Source organism: Palaemon carinicauda, chromosome 14 (genome assembly GCF_036898095.1).
Source record: "Palaemon carinicauda isolate YSFRI2023 chromosome 14, ASM3689809v2, whole genome shotgun sequence".
Classification (NCBI taxonomy): domain Eukaryota; kingdom Metazoa; phylum Arthropoda; class Malacostraca; order Decapoda; family Palaemonidae; genus Palaemon; species Palaemon carinicauda.
Window position 1 is genome coordinate 56444648 of NC_090738.1, and position 27303 is coordinate 56471950.

The 27303-nt window shown below is 40.8% G+C and overlaps 1 protein-coding gene across 4 annotated transcripts in view; it reads right to left on the reverse strand.

Moving 5' to 3' along the window:
- The window catches only part of LOC137653593 (6-phosphofructo-2-kinase/fructose-2,6-bisphosphatase 1-like), a 388947-nt gene that overhangs the window by 14559 nt on the left and 347085 nt on the right, over positions 1 to 27303 (reverse strand). For 2 of the 4 annotated variants that reach the window (XM_068387124.1, XM_068387125.1), the window contains exon 11: positions 1 to 2204. This exon is cut by the window's left edge and continues 974 nt beyond it. The exons of the other annotated variants lie outside the window; for them this stretch is intronic. In XM_068387124.1, coding sequence (XP_068243225.1) covers positions 1968 to 2204 — 237 coding nt within the window. In that variant the 3' untranslated portion in view covers positions 1 to 1967. The remainder of the gene's footprint in view (positions 2205 to 27303) is intronic. 4 annotated transcript variants of the gene reach the window in all.

The following is a 27303-nucleotide window of genomic DNA, read 5'->3' on the forward strand; positions in this document are numbered from 1 at the left end:
TAGCACACTAAAAGGCTTAACTTGTTCAAAAGAACTCTTATTTAGAACCAGATATACAGTGCTAGCTCCTCATATACGGTAGATATTTATATTTTCCCATCACCCTTCCTCCTTTTTTTATAAATAGTAATGTACCTAATCGAAATTATCATAACTTATTATTCTAGATATTGTCATTAGCATCAGTAAATTTATTCAATAGCAGCATATAATATGTATAAAAATATTCTTTGACTCAGGAATGTGACTGGAGCTTCCATATTTCTAGTTATGGAATACCAACCTAAAAAGATTATGACTTAAATAAACAGGGGTAAATAAACAGCAGCTGCTCCACGAGAAAACTTTAGCGAGTATATACGTATAAGGTTTCATCAAATCAATGATACTCAAAACAATTCTTTTCCTAGCGAGTGAGTTTATGCATCCTGACTCATTTTAAATATTAAAATCCAGAATACCATTTCCCCTACTTTATATTCTTTCTATTCCTAAAAATAAGAGTTATGCATTCACTTTTGTACTAAATAAGAAACCTCACAGGGAAAATTACTCTTTGCTTATCGATCACATGGAGAAGAGCTGTCACAAATGTCTTCACTACTAAGCTATGTATATTTTTGCCCTAATTTGAATTAACAGCCCAGCGCAAGATAAATACCAGAGCCCTTGTTATTTTAATATTAATTCCTTGACAAGAAAGTAGACGAAAGTCACAACGCATTTCCAGAGATTTGAATAACTATAGATACTAGTAATATCATCATGATGTAACACAAGACAAAATATGGTGTACAGTATTAAGAAACACCAATGTTCCAATAGTTCTTTAATTTTTTGCTTAATAGTAAAGAGGACGACGGGCTGTATATGGCTCTGCAACTTTCTTATACAGTAATGTAATCTGAAGTGACACTGGCACTGCAAGTATTATCAATGTTTAATTTTAATGCATCATGCTTTCAGATGACAAAGAAGTCATAGATACAGTAATTGCTCCTAAGGATCCTTGCCACTAAAGAGAAATACTTTGCAATAAGCCTTTTACAGTACTTGGATCAATTGGAAATTACTGGAATACCTTAAAAGAGGTTAATAGTTAAGGGATCTCTCCAGTTTATCCAATTGTTTCTATCTTTTCATTATAACAAATATTCTACTTGGTGAAAAGTATAACAGAATATTCTATTTAAAAAAATATAGGATAATCTCGGGCACCGGTAACTGAGGCAGTGATAGTTTAGCAATTAATGTGAAATGGAATATGGTACCATAATAATCTATATTTAACACAGTGATAGTGTTCGGGCTTGAAATTTTTGGTAAAGATTAGTTACTAATTGAAATTTGCTACCTAGGAATATGAATTTACGTAGAGTAATTCTATGATGATGAAGACAACGTTTCACAGTATAAAAAATTACAATATATAGTACTCTGCAAGTATAAATGAACAAAATGTAAATACTCATATTTTGAAAACAATATTATCTTATGCTTTTGTTCTTACTTTTCAAAATGAAATAAGATGTGCGCTAGCTCAACTCATACTAATTGTGAATATTAAAGACTGTTCATTTATAAATTGACTTAGCCTACATTCATCAAAATGGTTATTGCTATTTTAGATCTGGTAGTTGGTAGCCCTTTTATGCAGTATTATATCAAGCAATGTCAATTACAGTAGTGCACTTTAATGTACTTCGTGTATACTGGTAGGTCATTTGGAAAAAGGAAGTTTTATATTTATAAAAAATAAATGACAAAAGGTGGAAGGAAGGAAATTCATGTAGCATGCTTTTCAGTGTATATAATTAGGAATTTTAAAGATTACTTTTTATGTAAAAAAAAAATCCGAGAAAAAAACACCAATCCTTCGGCTTATTACTAGTCAATTTTCATATAAGATACACAGTATAGTACTATATCACAGTCTAGTCTACAAAACGTGATATCTAAGAACTGCTTTAGTCCCTTGGCCGTCTAAATGCCGAAAGGGCCCTAGCAGACTCTTGTAACTGAACTCCTCCTACAGCTCCCTGTGGGCTTTCCAAGTCTTGATCATAGCTGTAAGTATTATTGTCATGAACAGATAATTCATCCACAAGACCTTCTAAAACCCTGACTTGTGCTCCTTCTATAACATCTACTCCAGAAGATGCTCCTCTCATGTCCTCTTCCTTGCCTTCATCATTGCGCGTTACCTATAAACAATACAGGTGCCCAGCAATCACATCAGAAACAGATATTTAAGCATAATAAATGGGATATTCCCAGGAGTTTTTAAAAGTTGCCCTGGTATTTATTTTTCTCCCTTTGCTCCTTGTCAAAATATCAACTTGAAAATTATTTTGTCTCAATTCAAGGAACTCCTCACTGTATCATAAATTTTATCTACCTCCAATGCGAAATATCTTTTAATTTGAAAAAAGGTGCCAAAGTTATCCTTTTAAGCTAAAATCTGAATAATACTTTGAAGAGATAGGGTATGCTTTTTAAAACCAGGGGGTAAATATCTACAGTATTTTTTGTACAGTATATTAATATAGCCAGCTACATACATCTATCTTTTCCATCTATAACTTCACATACAGTATCTTCAAAATGGACATAATACTTCAGTATGAAATTTCACTTCAGATTCAATAAAGTAGTGAACAGACTGATGATTTTGTCATATCTATAAATACTGATATATATTTTTTATTATGATGTTCTTTGACAGTTTCTTTAACAGTTTTCATTACTATATCTATCTTCGAATAATTTTGAACCCAACGCATTTTCCTTTATTGATGCTGAAATTAAGAGTTTTTTGGATAAAAATGATTATTTTAGTATACATATTACAATTCCTTACTAAAGCATATTACCTGTACATGGTATTAAGTAATATTGCAATAAGATCTGTAAAAGATTAGGTCTGACAAAAGACTTTCACAACCTAAACTAGCATGGAAGGAAGGAGAAGGTTATAGGAAAAAAAATAATACAAGACAATAAAAACATTTGATAAGCTGGAAGATATTCTTAAGAAAAACTGCTCAAGACTAAGATGACATCTAACTGAGGAATGGCTACAATGGGAGAGGAGCTGAAGTGGCAACATCTTATCTATAAGTAAATGTCGGAAAAAGTGCATCATACAGGATAAGAAGCTGTAATTGTAAAAGTGACAGCAATAAAAGCAAGACAAAACAAAAGGTTGAAATATATATGGTGAAAGGAGAACTATGAATATATTTTTAATAACATTAAAAGAAAGAAGAAGGATGACCAGCAAGTGAAAATCTACTCCAAGTCACTGAGGGAAGGTATGATAAGAGGAACGGCAGGAATCACAAAGGCTTTGACAGACCGGTTAATTAAGATTTCATAAACCTCCCTAGGCCTGCTTTCATCCTGCCGACAAACATTTGCATGTAATCATCTTTCACCCAGTAACTTTTAGAACAAGATCCATATACATGGCATTAATGTTGTATTACATTTTTTATCTATTCACTTTAATGAGAATCTTGAGGATATCATGTTTGCTAAGTAATTGAGGCTCTCTTCTCTTCAGAGATACCATGACAAAAGTAGAGAAAAAGGATAAGGTAAAACAAGTGTCATTGCACAAACCAAGTAAATAAAACTTATAATTCAAATTTATTAACCAAGAAATAAAAAGGGATTTTGACGAAGGAAAAATCTATTTCTGGGCGAGGGACCTGTGCCGCCCATTGAAATGCTCCTTTTGCATCATTTCTAAGGTATATAACTGCTATGAATTACCAGAGAAAAAAGTTACATAGGAATGCCAGGTTGAACCCAGCTCCCTCACTTATATAAGGTGTCGGTATAATACTGGGGCGTGATAAATCACAACCAGAGGTCTCACGCCATTTAGATATCTCCTCTTCAATATCCCCGTTACAGCGGGGTGCCGTTCAACACCCACCACTGAATGCTACTACCACCATCTCAACCCACGCCAACTACGTCACTCCTCATAGCACCCAAGTTTGGGCCCATTCTGGGAGGGAAGTAGAGGGAGGGTTCACTGGGCAGCACAGGTCTCTCGCCCAGAAATAGATTTTTCCTTCATCAAAATCCCTTTTCTGGGCTCCACCTGTGCCGCTACGTGAAATAGTACAAGAGAAATGGTCCCAAAACTTGGAACTAACACCTGAGGGGAAAGTAAATTAAAGACAAAATATAAAAAAAAACATGGTTTAATACAAAAGTAAATAGGGATACTGAAACCCAGTGAATGAACCATTCCTTATAAGGAAGGATAGAGAGATAAGTAACAAATACAGCAAAAAAATTTCAAACTATGGAAGGACATGGAAAATGCAATGTACAATAATAAGCTGTGAGATCAAATGGTAATTTACGATCCTGAAGGTAAATACAAACAAAATTCAACTCGTGGGAGAGTAAGGCTATTTACAGACATGATAAAATAAGAGTGCACCTTACAGGTGCATCTCAGGTGTAAAACAAAACCAAAACTAAAGTAGGGACAATAAGTAAGGCAGGTAGAAGGAAGTAGGATAGAGCAAGACCTGATTATGAATCATTACTTTCAGGAGGAACCACATTCCCTGCTGCCACTGTAGCAAATTTTAGGGCTTCCAAAGGTTTCAAGTAGTGGCATTTAAAAATTGTTGGAGACTTCCAGCCTGTATATTTTGTAAGTTAATCAAAGTTCATGTGGTGAAAGTAATTAATAGATGTAGCTACGGCTCGTATATCATGAACGTGAGGGAATGATTTAGGGTTGGCCTGTTTAATGAAATACAGAATCTGCTGTCTGATTCCTTTCAGGGTGATGGTTCCTCCATTTTCTCTAATGAATAAGGGCCTTTTGTCAGGGGAAAGTAGAACTTCCCCTGACGAGAGAAATTCAATATGACCTGGATCTCTAGTCAAGGCTGAAAGTTCTAATATTCTGGCGCCAGAAGCTAGGCTCATTAGGAACAAAGTTTTCCTTAATAATGGAATGTAATTACAAGACTCGTTAAGAGTATCAGAAGCCAACTTAAGGACATCATTCAGAAACCAGGAAACTGAGCTAGGGGGAGTTGATGGTTTCAATCTGGCGCAGGCTCTCAGGATTGATGAGAAGTATGAATCTGTAAGGTCAATATTAAAACCAATATGGAAAATCTTTTTCAAGGCTGATTTAATTGTAGTAATAGTACTGGCCGCTAGGCCTGATTCAAATAGAATTCTAAAGAAGGTTACAGTCAGATTCATAGTCATCATCTCAACCTTTGAGTCCCTTAAAAACTTTGCAAGTTTCTTAACAGCCAAATCATACTGTCGAAGGGGGGATTCCCTTTTATCCGATTCTAAAAATAGGGTATTTTGAGGATCAATATCTGCACCTCTCTGAGCTGCAAATTTCATGAAGTCCATAAAGTAAGGGCACTCTGAATTTTTGAGGAAGCTAACACATTGCGAATTGTACTACTTGTGTTAGTATTGGATTGGGTATCTGTCGAGGGTGGAGACCCAGTTCCACCAGCAGGGGAAACCAGTTGCTCTTGGGCCAGTTGGGGGCCACTAGAGCAACCGGGCCCTTGAAAGTTCTGAGTTTGTCTAACACTTTTATCAACAGATTTATTGGTGGGAATAAATAAATTCTCTCCCAAGTGTTCCAGTCCAATGACATTGCGTCTGTGGCGTAAGCCCGAGGGTCCAGGTTGGGGGCTACGTAGCACTCTAGTTTTTGGTTGGACTCTGTTGCAAACAGGTCTATCTGGAGACCCGGGACCTGAGACAGGATCCATTTGAATGATTTCCGGTCCAGTGACCACTCTGACTCCGGCGGAGTCGTTCTCGAAAGTGAGTCCGCCACTACATTTCGTACTCCCGCTAGATGGACTGCTGACAGATGCCACTGATTTGATGCTGCCATGGAAAATATTGCTAACATCACATGGTTGATGTGACTTGACTTGGAACCCCCTCTGTTTATGCAGTGGACTTTGACTTCGCTGTCTAGAACCAATCTGATATGATGGTTCCTGGCTGGAGCCTGTCGTTTTAGGGTTAGGAATACCACCATGGCCTCTAAGACATTGATATGGAGTTGGGGGAATACTGTCGACCATAGTCCTTGGACTTTCCTGTACTGGGAGTATCCCCCCCAGCCTGTTAAGGAGGCGTCTATGTGAATGACCAGTTTTGGAGGTGGATACTGTAAAGGAAAGGATTTTGCCAGATTTTTTACCTTTGTCCATGGCTGAAGTCTTTTCCTCAGAATTGGTGGAAGTCGAGCTCTTTTGTCTCGATATTTCTCGTTTGACCTGGAGCGCCATACTCTGTTTATATCTTTCAGTCTGGCCTTCAGTACTATATCTATTACCGAGGCAAACTGGAGGGCACCCAGGATTCTCTCTTGATTTCTCCTGGACGTCAATTTGTCCTTGAGAAAACGTCTTGTGTTCTTTGCTATTTCTGTCCTCTTGGCTGTTGGGAGACGTAGCGTGTGGGAACGCAGATCTCATTGTAATCCCAGCCATTGAAACTTGGTCTTTGGGACTAGGTGAGATTTCTCGAAGTTGATCTGGAACCCCAACTGTTGTAGGAACTTTATCACTTTGTTTGTTGCCGTGAGGCAGTTCTCGACGCTGTTTGACCAAATGAGCCAGTCGTCTAGGTAAGCTACTATTTGAATTCCTTGGGTTCGTAATTCTTGGATTACCGTCTCTGCCAGTTTGGTGAATATCCTGAGTGCTATGTTAAGTCCGAATGGCATTACTTTGAATGCATAAGCTTGGTTGCCTAGTTTGAAGCCTAGAAACGGACGAAAATGCCTTGCTATCGGAACGTGATAGTAAGGATCTGTAAGATCTATAGAGGTGGTGACGGCCCCACGGGGAAGTAAGGTCCGCACCTGAGAGACGGTTAGCATGTGGAACTAGTCGCATCGAATGTAAGAATTCAGATGAGACAGGTCCAAGATTACTCTTCGCTTGTCTGAGTCTTTCTTTGGCACGCTGAACATGCGACCTTGAAATTTCAAGTGTTTTACCTCTTTGACTGCATTCTTTTGTAATAGATCGTTTGCGTATAAGACTAGCTCCTCTGTTGGAAGTTGATGGAAACTGGTTGGTGGAGGGGGCCCTTCTATCCAACTCCACCCCAGACCTTTGGAAATTATGCTGAAAGCCCAATTGCTGAACGTCCAACGGTTTCGAAAGGTGTAGAGTCTTCCTCCTACCCGAGAGTTCTCAATGATTCCCTGCGGATTTAACTCCTCGGCCTCGAGAAAGAGTCCTTCCGCTACCTCTTTTGCGAAAAGTCCCTCTCGCACCAGAGACTCTGGCACGTTGGTAACCCTGGAACGCACCCTGGGTTTCATAGTTGGGGTTAAAAGCAGGGAAAGTAGCATAGGAGGTAGTTGCTACCTGGGCCTGAGGAACCAACACATATTGCTGCTGAGGTTGTCCTTTTGAAGTGGAGGGCGTTACCGCGATAGTCTGAACTAGTTGTTGCGACTGCCGGTTTTGGAAGGATTGGAAAGGTCTCAGCCTCTTCCTACCTCGAGATTGGTTGCTGGCAGGCTCAAACTTGCGTTTGGGGACTAGGCCCCACCGAACCTCGAGGCTCTGATTGACTCTGGCAGCCTCACTGAGGACGTTATTGACGAGATCCTCCGGGAATAAGTCAGGGCCCCAGATTGGGGCTTTAATGAGCTTATTAGGCTTATGTCTGACAATGGCCTCAGACAGGACGTGTTTACGGCAACGACGTCTGGCCGCAAGGAAGTCGTAGGCATCAGACAGCAAGGGGGATAAGGGTATGAGGTGCCATACACCAATAGAGGGAGAGGGAGGAGCCAGCGAGAATTGGCCAATGGTGGCTCGAGGCGATCGTGTGGACGGAGGAAGGACAGGAGTACCAACCTGTCCAAACAGAACCACGTGATAACAAAATGGAATGATCATAAACGGATAATAAAAATAAAGTAAAATAATGTAACGAAGAACTAGGCATGCACAAGCTAAATAAAGGTAGTAAGAGAGGGACGCAGGGGGAATGGCAGGGAAAGAATGAATAACAAAGCCGAGCCCTCCAGCGCGGGTAGGTACCGAGCTGGACAGGGGGGCCAACACAACTTCTAGATCGGGTAGATGCCGATTGGTAGGAACAAAACTAGAATAAAAACTGCCAAGCGAGAGTCCCACTCGAACTAAAGGCGTCAAATCTTAACTAGGTGGTAATATGAAATAAAAACTTAAATAAAAAACACCATAACGCAGTAGTAAAACCTTCCAGGTACACGCCTCGAAGGGTAGCAAGCAAGCCAAAACCTGAAGTTCAAAAGCTATGATACATACATACATACATATACCAAGGCACTTCCCCCAATTTTGGGGGGTAGCCGACATCAAAAAAAAAAAAAAAAAAAAAAAAAGAGGGGACCTCCACTCTCTACGTTCCTCCCAGCCTAACAAGGGACTCAACCGAGTTCAGCTGGTACTGCTAGGGTGCCACAGCCCACCCTCCCACATTATCCACCACAGATGAAGCTTCATAATGATACGTAACATAATATCAGAATAGAAGGTGTTAATCGGTAAAAAGCTCCAGCGTAACAGGTTTAAAATGAATAAAAATTAGTATAGAAGACTAATTGTAAGGCGTTAAGAACGAGCGAAGGAGGTAGCAAGCCAACCATCGGAACTGAGAAAAAACGAAAAATCTAATAAAAGTAAAAATAAGGGCAATGCTACCTCCAAAAGCTCAAAACTCATAGATCTAGTACTTAACTTGGATGAGGAAACTTGGGAATCCGACATCTCGCACTAGAGCAGGAGAAAAACACCGAAAAACACAGCCAAAAAAGCACAACAAACAGACGTGATGATGCTATGAAAGGAGTGACGTAGCTGGCGTGGGTTGAGATGGTGGTAGTAGCATTGAGTGGCGGGTGTTGAACGGCACCCCGCTGTAACGGGGATATTGAAGAGGAGATATCTAAATGGCGCGAGACCTCTGGTTGTGATTTATCACGCCCCAGTATTATACCGACACCTTATATAGGTGAGCGAGCTGGGTTCAACCCTGGCATTCCTATGCAACTTTTTTCTCTGGTAATTCATAGTAGTTATATACCTTAGAAATGATGCAAAAGGGGCATTTCACGGAGCGGCACAGGTGGAGCCAAGAAATGCATTATTTTCATTTGGAATGGAATATTAAACTAAACCTCTCTAATGGGATTTATGAATATAGGCCTTAAAGCCTGGCATTGGGTTATGGAGACCATTCAGTGCCCTTGTTTAACTGGCAGAAACTCCATAGCTGGATGATTAAGTAAAAGGTATAGAGATTGGACAGCAAGATGAAAAAAAAAAACGGGAAGGGAGGTATAGTAGATGGTTAAAATGCGAGGACAGCTAGGGGCTAAAAAGGACACTGCAAAGTCCTTCTGGGTAATGCTATAGTGCACTGCTTGAGGTGCAACATAAGCTTTACCCCTTCACATGTTCAGTATGGAGGGTGATGGTTAAACAGCTGATGAAAAAAAAAATCTAGCATTATCAATCACTGATTAATCAGGACAAAACTAAAAGGTAAAAATGGATCTGAATGCTTAAGATTGAAACTTGCATTTATTGATGAAGTTTGGCTATATCATACTTGAAAATTAGTCATCATTCGCTAAATAAAAAAAAAGAAGTTTTATTCTTTGTAGCCTACAGGAGTACAGTGAAAGACTTTAGTAAGGAATTATTCTGTATATCTTATGAAAAAAAAAAATAAAAGATACAATGATGAATGAAAGAAGATATGCCTTAACTAGCATTAAAAATCACTGATTAATCAAGACAAAAGTAAAAGGTAAAAATGGATCTGAATGCTTAAGATTGAAACTTGTAATTGATTGATGAAGTTTGGCTATATCATACTTGAAAATTAGTCATCATTCTCCAAATAAGAAAAAAAAGTTTTATTCTTTGTAGTCTACAGGAGAACAGTGAAATTATTCTGTACAGTATATCTTATGGTTCCATCACACACAGTTTTAAGAAATGTTCCATCATTATTTCCTTTGCAATCAAAGATTCTGTATCTAAATTGAATAGTGTGTTAATTATGTTACAGTTGCAGTGTCGATGTTATCAAAATACTTTTTCAGCCTTTAGCTGTTTTATATCCCATCTTAACATACTGCAAATACTTCTACAAAATTATGCTCTCAAGATAGCAAACATATTTTGGCCATCTACATATAATTTGCTTGCCATTATTTCTGAGCCTCGCCTGATGTTCATATTACTTCCTCCCCAGAAGCTGGGTTTATCAACATCTACCCCTAAAATTTATAAAAAATTATCTCATTTTTTCCTTTCAATAGACATGCTTTTAGTAAACTAATAAGACACACTAGCAGTTAATGGCAAGAAGAAAAGCACCAGTCTTTGTTATTTCAGTTTCTCTGTTACCATCAGTACAACTCTATGTATCCCTCTTCCAGATTGTGATAAGTTTTATTATATTTTAAGATCTTGCTTTGGATTTCTTAGTAATTACTGCGATTTAATTACCGTTGTGAGGAGTTCGATTGCCTCTCTATTCCTTACAAACCATGTTTCCAGTTTGAGTGTTATTATCATCATTAAAGATATAGAGATTTACCCGTTCGTTCTAGGAGAAAAATTTGGCTCCTACAGAGCTGACGAGTGCTAATGGAGCCAACTTCTAGTTCAAGGGGAAATCCAGAGAAAGCAAGACTAGTTGTTTATAGTGGGGATGAAGACTATGACATGCTAGCACTGTTCTCTAATACACACTTAACCAGCTAAGCTTTGATAATAATATGCTTTAAAGTTTTATTCTACCATGTATTTAGATTCCTGTGTTTAATCTCAGAGGGCCAGCATATCTTCATTTGTAAGTGATTATATAATTCTGATATTACCTGACTGGTTGCTAATTCTAACCTGACTTCCTTAGACAGATGTAGGGTAATAGTGCTCCATTTAGTTTCGGTGCGGGTTCTGAATGTTCACTATGTATTACAGTCAAGATTCTCTTGCAGAGCCTCAACTTCTTTAATTACTTTATATTATTCTGTTGATAAAATACTGCATTCCTAGTCACTATTTTAGACAACTTGATTGCAAGGCAGAATAACTTGGTAGTCTGGATCCTAATATCCCTCCACTTGCTATCGTAAGTGGTGTTAAGCAATCTCATTTTTCATTTGTGGATGGCATTTCATATCATATGATTCTATTAACTCTTTAATGTTGTTGGTAAGGTTTCAGTTACAGCTGACCCATTTCATCATATTTTGGACGGCATTGCACTTCGTTTGCTTGCTAGCTCAGCCACCAGCTCATCATGGGTTAACACAAACTGGGTAATGCTAAACACCAATATCTTTTTACTGAAATGAGTCTTACTAAGAAGAAAATGTAAAGTAATAGCAGGATTATTTCTATTCAGTGAAATATAGAAAATAAGAAATTTTACAGCATCATGTGGGAAAAATCTATTTTTGGGTGAGATAGCCATGTCGTCCTGATAGAAGTTCCATTCGGCAGCTTCCTACTTTATAATAATTTTAAGAGTGATATTACAAGAGAAGTACCATCAGGTATCACAAGGTTCTAACCCCCGGAATGACTATCCTAAGATATCGCGTATAATCAGGGACATATCCGTAGATAACCATAGATATCTGCACCCCAAACAGATTTAACCCAGTCTGGTAATCTAAGGAGAAGGATAGGTGAGGAGCTTTTACATATCCTCTCCATAGTACTGTTCATCTCTGATACACTCATTCCACTAGTGTGAGAAGAGGCATCCGACGAGGCATCGGTGAGGGACAACGTAACGGGTGGGCGGGGCATCAGGATGACATGGCTATCTCACCAAAAATAGATTTTTCCTACGTCAAAATCCCTTTTTTGGGCTCAAGCCATGTCGTCCTGATGGAAGTGTATCAGATAATTACCTATGCCTCGGTAGGAAGCCTCAAAGTGAGAGGTCCCAATACTGAAATGCACTTACAGGATTACTTCGACAAGACATAGGTATCACTCTCAACTATATATCCCAGAACAGTTCGGAGGCAAGAATGACAAGCATGATGGTTCGACAAGGAGGCAATAAGGACCAAAGGACCATCCTCAGCAATTGGAATTTCACCTGAGTCTAGTGTCGGGAACCTTAAGGAACCCGAAACTAAAGGAGGTATCATAGGTGAGGCGTATGGAACCAAAACCCACCAGGAGACTAAATCCAATTATGTTCAGGAAGGATAATAATGAAAAGGCACACTAAAGTTAATGCCGCTACAGTAATTATAATTATAATAGTAGGGCATGAAATTAAAAGGTATGTAATAATTCACAGCCTTTTACTCGCAAGAATCAGTGCCAAGGTTAACGAGCAACCATCATTAACCGCATATAGAAAATTTTTGTACAAAGTAAATACATCCCATCTATACCCAGACATAAGGTAACATTAGTTGACAAATACATGACATAAGGAACCAAAGGGAACTTATGACAAGATAAACATGATCAATAGCCACATGGTCACGCCTGTACAAAAAAAGGGAGTAATCACCCAAACCAAATGAGATACAGCTTAACTACCATTTAGACAGTTAGGCTGTAGCACTGAAGGAACACACACAGTGTCGGAAAGACAAGTGAGCCTGAAAAGGGAAATGATGAAATGCACTTTTCCCATCTGTCCTTGAAGCAGAAACCAAATGTTTACTCATTGTTAATAACAAGCTGAAGTAGTGCTGTAGGATGCATTGTAGGCTACGTGGTTGCAGCGAGTTTGATAACACTTACTGCAGCCACCACAAAATGATGTATCTCTTCCAATTGCTTCAGATAATTCCCGAAGAAAACCCAAAAGGCCTTCCAACCAGTATATGCCTGCAGTCCCTCAAAGGACATATACTGGAAAAAGTTCAAGGAGGAAGCCACGTCCCTAGGGTCGAGACCCGATGTCATACTAACCGGGTCTGCTCTTTGTATGAAGTGAGCAATTTTAGCTCTTAACTGTTTCAGAGACCAATCAGATTCCACTGTATCTATTTGAAATAAATGACCACCCTTGAACAGCACTGTTCTTAGTAAATACACTTTTGAACAGTGCACTGGACACAGGGAAGGATCACCTGGTAGGGGAACTCTTTTTCATAGACCCCAACATTTAAAGGGAAGTTCATTCTTAGCCAGAAAGTGGAATCAGGGTTTAAATCAACCTCGCCATTATCCATAAATGCAATGTAGTCATTGTCTCTAGAAATCATCACAATGTCACTAACCCGAGCACCGGAAGCCATCGCAATTAAAAAGATGACTTTCTGATTGAGATCATGAATAGAAGCCGTTTGATTGTCTATGTCCGAAGTGAATTGCCAAACTTTGTCCAAAGACCAAGAGATAGGCTTCGGTGGAGCCGACAGCCGCAGCCTTGTACAAACCTTCTGAATTTGTTGAGAGATCCGAGTTAAAGCCGACATCAAAGGCATATAGTATAGGTCTAGCGAGGGCCAAATTGTACAACGAAATCATGGAGGAAGCTAGACCTTAACTGTGCAAAGCAAGCAGGAAACCTAAACAAAATCCATAGTAATCAACCCTGGAATTTGCCTTTGACTAATTTGACCCATTTCGTCCATGACGTTTCATACTGAGTCATGGTGTTAGACGACTAATAGTTTCTGCAAATGCCAACTTATCACGTTGAAGTTGGAACTTCTTTCCCAGGGCTAGGGCATGAAAATCATGAGATGAGGGTTGTTCAATCTCCATGATAAAGCATAAATAATCTCCTGCTGTTCCTCCTGGGACAGAATCGGGTTGGTCACGGCACCAACTTGGAGTTCAAATCCGGACAACTAGAAAAAAAGGAAGAAATCAACAAAATTACAATACAATGCAAGTATATCCATTAAAGGCACCATTGCAAAGGCTTTGTCTCGACCCTTTAAATTCTGAAGAATCGGGTTGGTCACGGCACCAACTTGGAGTTCAAATCCGGACAATTAGAAAAAAAAGGAAGAAATGAACAAAATTACAATACAATGCAAGTATATCCATTAAAGGCATCATTGCAAAGGCTTTGTCTCGACCCTTTAAATTCTGAAACTAGGCCTGACCAAATGAGCAGCAGCTCCTGTACCAGTCATGAATAATAAAATCAAATGGGTAGGAGTCCTTAAGTTTTGATTTACCCTTCTCTATAGAAAGATGAGAATGAATAAAATACTGAGTACATTCCTTGTGAACCTCACATTCCTTATTAAAAGCTTTCTAATAAGTTGCTGAAGACAAGTTCTGATGCTGTTTTCCCTCTTTGTTTTTTCTCTTTTTTTTGTGGACACAGTTGTTAATTTGTTATCTTAATGACAAAGAAAAACTAGTAATTCTAGTCTAGTTTAGTCTTCAACCCTTTAAAACCTCTAGGGCAATGTGACTTATACAAGACTAATCACTCAATCTAATTTTGGAAACAATTTAATTTCATCTTTTAAGGCTACCATTACTGGTAATAAACAAAATCTTTACATGCGGGGTTTGCAAACGGGTTTTCTATTGTTGCTGTTTTTAGGTAATAATGTATGTGTTCTCGAAATACTTTCCTTGGCCATTTCTATAAGAGTTTTTCCTAGTGTTATAGAAGGCTTACTTTTATCCAAAACGGCTAGATAAGTTGATATGAGGGGAATTGTGACGGTAATTCTGCTCCAGCCTTTATCTTCGCAAGTCCTATGAACTTTTTTTAATGTCATTAATGTCTTTAGAGAAACCTCAGAAATCAAGTTTGGTTCAGGAATAAAGGTAAAGATTGATACCAATGCTTTGACGGAGTAATCCGGTTAGCAAATTTCGGTTTTATTCGAGGCCTCCTACCAAGGCATAGGTAATTCTCTGGTACACTTCCATCAGGTCGACATGGCTCAAGCCCAAAAAAGGGATTTTGACGTAGGAAAAAAATATTTTTGGACGAGATAGCCATGTAGTCCTGATGGCGCACCTGTTACTGCGTCCCTTCCCATTTCCTCGTAGGATGTTTCTTTTTCACAGTAGTTCCGCTGCGATATGGAATGAAGCGCCAGAGACATATGGGAGCACCGAAAGGTGATAGGTTATGTAACGGCTCCTCTCTCATCCTTCCCCTTAGTGGATTAGACTGGGTAAAGTCTATTGGGGTCCAGATATCTTTGGTTATCTTAGGATACGTCCCTCATTATACACAATATCTACGGATAATCGTTCCGGGGATTGGAACCCTGTGATACCTGACGGTAATTCTCTTGTAATATTACTCGAAGAAATATTATACAGTAGGAAGCAGCCGAAGGGAACTTCCATCAGGACGACATGGCCATCTCACCCAAAATTAGATTTTTCCTACATCAAAATCCCTTTTAGACACCTAGAATTTGTGAGGCAGATGATGTAGATAGTAGCCAGGTTCCTTATATCCCTCCCCTCGCTAAAGTAAGTGCCTCTGTACAACCGATTACCTCAAATGCCCAGATAGTAGTCTGGGTATTCTATCACTCTTGATGAAATAAGCCCCTTTTACAACTTTTTTGTGTGGTTGACATGGGAAATAGTATGATTTCCTTATATAATCTTTTACTGTTGAATTACGTTATGGATTTGCTAAATCTGCTCCATTTTATCATGTTTGAGTAGCTGTGTATGTCATTCGCTTGCAAGATCAGCCCTTAGGTCATCTCATGCTTTTATCTTATACTGTAAGGCAAATGTCAGGATTAGTACCACACTTGCTTAAACAGGATTAAGCCATCTCGGATATTACAAGGAATGTATTTAAGGCTTTTAGTATTAAAGGGCTTCCAGTAACCAGGTTACTTTTTAGCATCTGGACCTGGTTTTACAGTACCTAAAAGGCTCATTCTTTTGAACAGTTGGAAAATCTTTCACTTTAGATTTCACAGCTAAAATACTTTTCCTATTAACATTGGCTTAATCTAAATGCTTAATAAACAGTAAAAACTATCTTTTGAAGTATGCTTTTGAGCCTAAAATGATTTTCTCTCTTTTGTCTTTCTCCAGAACAAACTATTTTTTAAGATCAAGAGTCTGCTGCAATCATTTCACTTCCCCTCTTTAGAAATGGCTGTAAATAATGTATCAGAAGAGATTTTTTTTGTATGGTAAGAGCCATTTATTTGTACAACTTTGGATATTAACTAGCACAAAGGGATTAGAATTCCAAATTGTCCTCTGTCCAATAATGCATGTCACAGAAACTCTCAAATGAATTGGATTCAAATCTTATAAAAGCCCTGAAGGTCAAGGTTCAGGATACTAAGAGTAGAATTATATCTCTTAAATTTTGCAGAAATCTTTCTTTAGAAAGTTTTAGAGACAGCCCAATGGCGTACTATGTTGGTATTACCTGAACATTATTTTTAAGAATCCTGGTTTTTTATCAGATTGCTGGACTTTATGGCCAATAGTGGCTGCTGACAATGTGGCTTTTTAACTTTTGAAATTTAGTTGATTCCTGCTTATCTAACAATCAAAATTTTTCAAATATTGTTAGAAAATCCATCTGGAGTTAAATATTTCAAGGATGGCTTGTTTACCAGTATTTGGACTGGTTGAATCTAGAATATGGATTAACTTTTTTAAAGTTTTTTCATTCTATAATCTTACCTATTTATTCCTCAACTGGTGTCTCACTTCCATCATTGTGTGGGATTCAGCAATATGAAAATAACGGTAGGTTCATAGATATAAATGGAATTTTAATAATAAAATTTGTCCACCCTTCTACCCCACTGACTTGTGAGGTCAAGAGGATAGGGAATAGTTTGACTTCTAAATCGAAATAAAAGCTCTGGTACTTTGCTTCTAGCCATTGGCTGCTTGTTTATCTCCTTATTTTATTACTATCATGTATCTATTACAAGGAAAGAAAATGGATTTTTTTTTTATAAAATTTAGGGGTAACTGTCAATAAAGGGATTTTGACGAAGGAAAAATCTATTTCTGGGCGAGAGACCCGTGTCGTTGTCTCAACTTGGGAATCTTTCAAAAATTCATCTAATTTCTTGATAGCTGAGTCATATTAACGGAGAGTAGAGTCCCTTTTGTCTGATTACAGGAAAATAGTATTCAAAGAATCGATGTTTGTACCACGTTGGGCTGCGAACTTCATGAACTCCATAAAGTTAGGGCATTCAGAATCCTTGAGGAAGCGAACACGTTGCGAGTTTGCACTGTCTTTGTTATCACCGGATTGGGAATCCGCTGGGGGCGGAGATCTAGTTCTAGCAACAAGGGGAACCAAGTGCTCTTGGGCCAGTTGGGGGCTACGAGAGCCACTCGACCTTTGACGGATCTGAGTTTGTGCAGAACTTTCAGCGGGAGATTCACCGGAGGAAACAGATAAATCGTCTTCCAGGTATTCCAATCTAGAATCATAGGGTCCGTGGCATAAGCCTGAGGGTCCAGGTTACAGGTGCCACTTGTGCATTGCCGCCAAGGGAAAAAACTTCAACATGATGTGGTTTATCTGGGCTGATCAGGAGCCCTCTCTGTTGAGGCAGTGTACTATGCCTGCGCTGTCGAGAACCAGTCTGATATGGAGGTTCCTGGCTGGGTTGAGACGTTTTAAAGTGAGGAAGACTGCCATGATTTCTAGGACGTTGACGTGTATTTGTTAAAAGACCGGTGACCATAACCCTTGGACTTTCTTGTGTTGTAAAGGAACCGACTTGGAAAGATTCTTGATCTTTCAAAGTCTGCAGACTTTTTCTCAGGGTTGGGGAAAGGCAAGCACGTCTGTCTCGGCGTATTGCGGTTGCTCTGGAGCGCCACACCCTGTTTATGTCCCTGAGTTTGGACCTCAGGATGATGTCTGTCACGGAGGCGAAGTGTAAAGAACCTAGGATCTACTCTCGGCTTCTTCGGAAGGCCAACTTTCCCCTGAGAAATTTGTTTGTATTCCTCCCTATCACCTTCTTCCACTGGGCAACACGGGTCGGAGCCCAGAAAACCAGGTTTCAGAAGAAGGGGCAATATGAACAGCAGATGACTAAAGAAATAATAATTTTACAATTAAAATTACATTTTTTTGTTACTTTTATACTAGGATTAACTTCCAATATGTGCAGCTTAGCTTAGTACTACCATCATTGTGTATTGAAAAAATTTAGCGTTTTGTAATTAGAAGTTGGAAATATTTTTGGAAGGCTTATGCTGGTGATAAAAGATGCCTTTACTTTTTAACATTTACAACACCTGACCACATAACCAGTAAAACTGAAATCTTTAGCTTTTCTTTTTTTGTGTTCTTTTGTATGTTTAAAAATAAAACCTATTCACCTCCTCTGGATTGAAATCTATTAAAAATTCATATTTGAAACACAAGTACAGTATCCATATCTTTATGAAACTGATGAATTTATATTTCTATATTTTCACAGCTTTATTCTTCTAGAATACAGAAAAACTATTCAAATTCAAATTAACCTACTTGTGGTTTTTATAAGTTAGGAAAAAGTTAGTGCAAGGTAAATAAGGGATTTTGACGAAGGAAAAATCTATTTCTGGGTCGACCTGTCACATTCCAATGTTAAGTACCATAGTTTGTTTTGACAGTTTTTTATTGTCCCGGGCTTTTGTTTTATATCCAGTATAGTCTGTTTTATTATTCCCGTCTGGCCTTTCATGGCGGCCATTGTTTGTTAACTTGTTTGGGAATTCATCTTTGTCTGCCCGTTTAGTACTCTGTCACTTAGGTTCTTGGTTAAGTCCCTGGCCTTATGCCTTTAGAGCTCACCCCACACAAAGGTTCCTACACTATTTTTACGACAGCGGCCTCCATCTCTTTGCCACTCATAGACAAAGTCACAGAGCTGACTATACAGGCCATCAAGGAAGGCTCTTCCATGCCGGCTCTCAAGGAGACGGACCCCACCTCTTTGCTTATTCCGGGTACCTCGGCAGCCTGGGATGCTGCGGCTTCTACCTTCACGGTGGGGAAACTAGACCCGGACTGTGCCTCTACTCTTTTCTCTGAGAAGCTTCCCAGATTAATAGAGAGTCTTCTCAAAACTGAGTTCGAGACCTGTACTAGACTGGCTAGGTCCCTCCAATCCATCACCTCCATGGAGTCCCTGGCATCTCTTTACCCAGAGGAAACGCTGTTCAGAGTCGCCACAAAGAACCAGCTGCTATCCTACCAAATAGATCTCCATGACTTCTGGTCAGCTCGGGTTAGTTGCAGGAAGTTCGTTCTGTCGGAGGCCACCATCAGGCATGAGCCGAACAGACTGATAGCGTCCTCCTGCTGGGGTAAGACCCTCTTCCCTCAGACCGAGGTGGATAAGGTTCTTCAGGACGCAGCGAGGGCAAACCAGAATTTGCAGGTAAGGTGGGGTCTCTCAGCCAAAAAGAGGTTCGAACCCCAGAGACACACGTTCTTCAAGAAGAAGCAGAGGTTTAGTCCTTACAAGGCGGCCCGGGTACCTCGTCCCCACAGCCTTCCGCGGCCTCGACTTCTCGACAACAGGCGCCTCCTCAGCAGGTAGTCTACCTCGCTGCTCCCCCTGGTACACAGCCCAACCCCTCTTGGATGCCCTCACCTGCATACAACCCTGTCTACGAATCCTCCGGTTCCTTTCGTGGATACCAAAGAGGGAGTTTCAGAGGTAGAGGACAGTTCCGCCAACGCGGCGGGCCTAGAGCAAGGGGTTCCCGTGGAGGGAGGGGCCCTAAGTTCACTCCCTCCCAGTGTGATGCCGGTAGGAGGGAGACTTTATCACTTCCGGGACCATTGGACCTTCAGTCCATGGGCTCACAGCATAATATCAAGGGGCTTGGGTTGGAAATGGTCACAGGGATCCCTTCCTCCACCGGTGACCTTCTTCCAGAGACCCACTCCCATCCTGGAAGAGTACACGGCGGAGTTACTCAAGAAGAGAGCAATCAAGCGGGTTCGATCCCTGAAATTCCAAGGCCGCCTGTTTACAGTCCCGAAGAAAGACTCGTCGGCGTTGAGGGTAGTTCTGGACTTGTCGAAGCTCAACTCTTACATCCTTTGCGACAAGTTCCGTATGCTGACTATCTCTCAGGTACGGACCTTACTTCCCCGTGGGGCCGTCACAACCTCTATCGATCTTACCGACGCCTATTATCATGTCCCAGTAGCTCGAAACTTCCCTCCTTACCTAGGCTTCCGTCTCGGCAAGAGAGCCTTCGCATTCAAAGTCATGCCCTTCGGTCTCAGCATTGGCCCCAGGGTATTCACGAAACTGGGGGAGACGGTGCTCGAGCAACTCAGACACCAAGGGATACAAATCGTCGCCTATCTGGACGATTGGCTCATTTGGGCCCAGTCGCACCAGGAATGCAACAGAGCTACGTCGAAGGTACTCCATTTTCTCGCCAAACTGGGCTTCCAAGTCAACCTCCGGAAGTCCCGCCTACAACCATCAAGCCTCTTCGAATGGTTAGGCATCCGTTGGGACCTCTCAAAGCACAAGCTCTCCCTTCCTCCCAAGAACTTTCTCAAACACAAACAGGTGTCCAGAAGAGCTTTAGAACGAATCCTCGGCCTACTCCAGTTTGCCTCACTGACCGATCTCCTATTAAAAGCCAAACTCAAAGACATCAATCGAGTTTGGAGAAAGAGGGCGACAATACCTTTAAGAGACAAGACCTCGAAGATCCCCTCTGTCTTGAAAATGAGACTACAACCATGGTCCGATCGGAGGAACCTCTCCAAGTCGGTTCCTCTACAGTTCCCCTCTCCACAAGTGACAATTCATACCGACGCGTCTCTAAGTGGTTGGGGGGGTTACTCCCAACATCAGATGTTTCAGGGCTCTTGGTCACCCGCCATGAGACAGTTCCATATCAATGTTCTCGAAGCCATGGCGGTGTTCTTGACCCTGAAGAGAATCTCCCCTCCGAGGTCGACCCACATCAGAGTAGTCTCAGACAGCACGGCCGTAGTCCACTGCCTCAACGGGGGGGGGTCCAAATCACCCAACCTGAATCAGATCCTGGTCACTATCTTCACCTTGGCAGCCGACAAAGACTGGTTCCTGTCAGCAACTCACCTAGCAGGAGTCCAGAATGTGATAGCAGACTCACTATCCAGGACGAGCCCACTGGAATCGGAGTGGTCCCTGGACATGCACTCCTTCCGGTGGATACTCAGGCTGGTTCCAGGTCTCCAGGTAGATCTATTCGCGACCCGACTCAATCACAAACTCCCATGTTATGTGACACCGAACCTGGACCCTCAGGCTTATGCCATGGACGCATTAACCCTGGATTGGAACCATTGGCAGAAGATCTTCTTATTCCCTCCAGTGAATCTTCTACTGAAAGTCTTGCACAAACTACGCTCCTTCAACGGGGCAGTAGCTTTAGTGGCACCTCACTGGCCAAAGAGCAGTTGGTTTCCTCTCCTCCTCGAGTTGAAACTCCGTCCCTTCCGGATCCCATTCCCCAAACTGACCCAGGTGGTCCAAACTCGGACTGTGTCAGATTCCTCAAGGATAGCCAAAACCCTAACTTTGTGGATTTCATGATGTTTGCGGCGCGTAGGGACGCAAACATCGACCTAGATAATGTCCTCTTTATAGAATCAGACAAAAGGGACTCAACGATTCGCCAATATGATTCGGCGGTTAAGAAACTAGCGGATTTCTTAAGGACTTCAGACCATTCGGTTATGACTCCTAATTTAGCCATCTCCTTCTTTAGGTCCATATTTGACAAAGGCCTAGCAGCTAGCACTATAACCACCATTAAGTCAGCTCTGAGGAAAGTCTTCCTGGTTGGGTTTAACATTAACCTGGCGGAGTCTTATTTCTCATCTATTCCAAAAGCATGTGCTAGGCTTCGACCTTCGGTTCATCCTCAAAAGGTCTCTTGGTCTCTAAATGATGTCCTCAAACTGGCCTCCGACACGGACAACGGATCCTGCTCTTATATCACTCTTCTTAGGAAGACTCTATTTCTAACAGCTTTGGCCTCGGGTTCCAGAATCTCAGAACTAGCAGCTCTCTCACGAAACTCAGAGAACATGGATTTCCTCCCTTCAGGTGAGGTAATTCTTTCACCAGACAGGGCGTTCCTAGCTAAGAACGAGGACCCCCAAAATAGGTGGTCCCCTTGGAAATTATTCCTCTTCTCCAAGATACTTCTCTATGTCCGGTCACCACTCTCAGGGCCTTTTTAGCCAGGACTGCTACCCGATCGTCTGGCCCCTTGTTTATCAGAGAACAAGGAGGTACCATTTCCATACGTGGCATTAGGCAACAGATCCTATACTTCATTAAACAAGCCAATCCGGGATCATTTCCCCATGCTCATGATATCCGATCGATAGCTACCTCCATCAACTATTTCCAGAATATGGACTTTGATAACCTTAAGAAGTACACGGGTTGGAAATCTCCTATGGTCTTCAAACGCCACTATCTAAAGAACTTACAGGCTCTTAAATACCCAACGGTTGCAGCTGGGAGCCTTATCTCTCCCCATTGATCTTTTGTTCTTCCTTTCATCCACCTCTTCTCTTCTCCCTCCTACCCGCCACTCGCACCACGACGCCGCTTCCTTGGTGGTTCGTTAGCCTTAAGTTTATTACATATTAGGTTAATATGATTGTAACTATTATTGTTTTCCGTTGTTATAAGGTTGGGATATTCTTAGCCATGTCAGTTTTGTTGCATGTTTTCCTCTGATACTCAGAGGTTTCCCTGTTATCATGTTTGTTTAACCTTACTCTCACTATGCCCTGTGGCTATTTTATGTTTTATGCCTACTTACCTTAATCATATATGATTTTCTTTACATGGTGTTGTTTCTCTCCCCTTATTAAATTAGTAGTTATTGTTGGGCTTGGAAGGCATTCTCTGGTACATTTTCACCGGGCGCCACAGGTCGACCCAGAAAAGGGATTTTGACGAAGGAAAAATCTATTTCTGGGGAGAGACCTGTGGCGCCCGGTGAAACCCTTCCCCTTTATTTTACACGATCCCACCCTTTCCTTTCCAAGCCATCATGGCCAATACAGAAGGATGTTGTTCAGATGGCGCTCGCGTCGTGGCGTGGGTGGTGTGGCGATGGGGGTTTGTCTAGGGCCTTTGTATCGGCCCATCCCTTTGACGAAGGAATTAACTAAATGGAAGACAACCTGTGAATAGTGGATTTCACGCGCCTTTGCTTTATACACGACACCCAAAAGGTGCTCGCGCGAGGGTTGTAACCTCAGCATTCCATGCTTTTATCTTTCTCTGGTATAATTGGAAGGTTTTATCAGAAAAGATATACAAGAAGGACTTTTCACCGGGCGCCACAGGTCTCTCCCCAGAAATAGATTTTTCCTTCGTCAAAATCCCTTTTCTGGGCGAGGGACCTGTGTCGCCCAGTGAAATGCGAAGGCGTAAGGGGAAGGGACCCAAGAGGTGGGGGGGGGGGAGAGACCAGAACAAAATCAGGTGACCATCGTGAACGAAGGGAGGAGAGAACCACCCACCGAAACACAAAGGAAAACCTAAACGGCGGCAAGCATGTAGCTCCCGAGATCGACTTGTATTTATTGATACATATATTTTGTATGCAATAAAAGAATGACAGACGTATTGATATATATATTTGTATGCAATAAAACAATGACAGACGTAAATGACATGCATCAAAATAAAAGCGAACACGCAAAATGAGAACGTTATGGGGGAAAAAAACGGATATAAAATAAAACTAAACCTAAACCTTTCGAAATCGGGAATAAGCCGAAACGGAAAGGGGAAGAGGCAAAAATAAAAAACAAGGGTCTTCCCATATTGGGAAAACCAATTCAGAACACCATAACGTATACTTTTCCCCGAAATGGACTCAATACAAAAAGGCTGGCAAGAAAGCTACCCACCGAGCCGCTTACGGATCGACTAAGTAGGAAATCAAACACAGCGCTAACAAACCTGAAGGGTATATTCGCTAAAATGATAAAAATTAATAAAAAGATCATGCCAAAAAAAGAAATAGATGTCCAAATCAAATATCAGGGTTACAAATAGTATAAGGAACTAAATGCAAACCCGATAAACAAAGAGATCACTAGTAAGCGACACCATGGCCATAGCGAACCCCCGAAAGGGAATATACATAAACAAAAGGCCAAACACGATAAAGAATAAAAAGGTGTCGCTACCAAGAAATCCCAAACAGACAAATATAATACTCAACTTGGAAGCAGGGATCTCTAAAACGTCGGACATCTTCCAAAAATAACACAAAGCACACGAGCAAAACAAAACACGTCTGACTAACGCAAGTGCTGAAGAGGAAAGAAGATGGGGGTGGGAAGATGTAGGGGTAGAGATGGGGGTATGTTGATGAAGGAGAGGTCTAATTGGTGAGGGATCTAGGGTCGTGGTTCAATCACGCCCCAGTTTTGTATACCGACACTCAATGAGTGAGCGAGCTAAGTTTATTCCTGGCATTCCATGCATCTCTTTTTCTCTGGTATTTTCAGCAATAATTATGCCTTAGAAATGGTGCTAGAGGAGCATTTCACGGAGCGACACAGGTCAAGCCCAGAAAAATATAACAGCTTTATAACCTCTGAGAGAGGTGATGAAACAAGAGATTCATTCTATTTTATTTCTATGAATCTCATCTTACGTTTATATAGTTTCCTTCTTTAAACTAGTTAAATGTTGATATCTACTGTACTCAAATAAACAAATTTCACATTTTCTTTCATTGTAATAGCATTGCCCCTATACAGTAGTCAAAGACTGAAGTTATATGGAGGTGTATGGCAATAAATGAGATTGGATATCATATCACAACATTGCATTCACTCTTTTCGTGTGATACGTATATCTGTTCTACCCAAGAATTAAAACAGATTTTTTGTATTTCAAGAGGTTATTTAGCAGCAGATTAATAGGGAATGTCTTCAGGTGGATTTGATACGCATTTTTGTGTAAATTGTTCAAGAGATATACCGCTATGTGATAAAGATCATTCTTCTCTTTGTATCACATGTCAAAGGAAGCAGTGTAATTTAAACAATCGTTATGATGAATGTAGGGACTTACCACTCCATCTTTTAAAGCAATCTTGTGACTGTCCTCAACATTTGAAACTAATTCTTTGCCTAGTACAGACACAAATGTTTCTGATAGCAGTATACAAAAAGGGAATTCCAAAGTCGCAAATTTGAATGGTTAAAACTAAGCCAGATTCACAAGGTGAGGCTGAATAGTACATACATCATACATATACCAAGGCACTTCCCCCAATTTTGGGGGATAGCCGACATCAACAAAGAAACAAAAACAAAAAGGGGACCTCTACTTTCTACGTTCCTCCCAGCCTAACAAGGGACTCAACCGAGTTCAGCTGGTACTGCTAGGGTGTCACAGCCCACCCTCCCACATTATCCACCACAAATGAAGCTTCATAATGCTGAATCCCTTACTGCTGCTACCTCCGCGGTCATCTAAGGCATCGGAGGCAGCAGCAGGGCCTACCGGAACTGCGTCACAATCGCTCGCCATTCATTCCTATTTCTAGCACGCTCTCTTGCCTAGCTCACATCTATCCTCCTATCACCCAGAGCTTCCTTCACTCCATCCATCCACCCAAACCTTGGCCTTCCTCTCGTACTTCTCCCATCAACTCTAGCATTCATCACCTTCTTTAGCAGACAGCCATTTTCCATTCTCTCAACATGGCCAAACCACCTCAACACATTCATATCCACTCTAGCTGCTAACTCATTTCTTACACCCATTCTCACCCTCACCACTTCGTTCCTAAGCCTATCTACTCGAGATACACCAGCCATACTCCTTAGACACTTCATCTCAAACACATTCAATTTCTGTCTCTCCATCACTTTCATTCCCAACAACTCCGATCCATACATCACAGTTGGTACAATCACTTTCTCATATAGAACTCTCTTTACATTCATGCCCAACCCTCTATTTTTTACTACTCCCTTAACTGCCCCCAACACTTTGCAACCTTCATTCACTCTCTGACGTATATCTGCTTCCACTCCACCATTTGCTGCAACAACAGACCCCAAGTACTTAAACTGATCCACCTCCTCAAGTAACTCTCCATTCAACATGATATTCAACCTTGCACCACCTTCCCTTTTCGTACATCTCATAACCTTACTCTTACCCACATTAACTCTCAACTTCCTTCTCTCACACACTCTTCCAAATTCTGTCACTAATCGTCCAAGCTTCTCTTCTGTGTCTGCAACCAGTACAGTATCATCCACAAACAACAACTGATTTACCTCCCATTCATGGTCATTCTCGTCTACCAGTTTTAATCCTCGTCCAAGCACTCGAGCATTCACCTCTCTCACCACTCCATCAACATACCATACAAGTTAAACAACCACGGCGACATCACACATCCCTGTCTCAGCCCCACTCTCACCGGAAACCAATCACTCACTTCATTTCCTATCTTAACACATGCTTTACTACCTTTGTAGAAACTTTTCACTGCTTGCAACAACCTTCCACCAACTCCATATAACCTCATTACATTCCACATTGCTTCCCTATCAACTCTATCATACGCTTTCTCCAGATCCATGAACGCAATATACACCTCCTTACCTTTTGCTAAATATTTCTCGCATATCTGCTTAACTGTAAAAATCTGATTCATACAACCCCTACCTCTTCTAAAACCACCCTGTATTTCTAAGATTGCATTCTCTGTTTTATCCTTGATCCTATTAATCATTACTCTACCATACACTTTGCCAACTACACTTAACAAACTAATACCTCTTGAATTACAACACTCATGCACATCTCCCTTACCCTTATATAGTGGTACAATACATGCACAAACCCAATCTACTGGTACCATTGACAACACAAAACACATATTAAACAATCTCACCAACCATTCAAGTACAGTCACACCCCCCTCCTTCAACATCTCGGCTCTCATACCATCCATACCAGATGCTTTTCCTACTCTCGTTTCATCTAGTGCTCTCCTCACTTCATCTATTGTAATATCTCTCTCATTCTCATCTCCCATCACTGGCACCTCAACACCTGCAACAGCAATTATATCTGTCTCCCTATTATCCTCAACATTCAGTAGACTTTCAAAATATTCTGCCCATCTTTTCCTTGCCTCCTCTCCTTTTAACAACCTTCCATTTCCATCTTTCACTGTCTCTTCAATTCTTGAGCCAGCCTTCCTTACTCTCTTCACTTCTTTCCAAAACTTCTTCTTATTCTCTTCATATGAA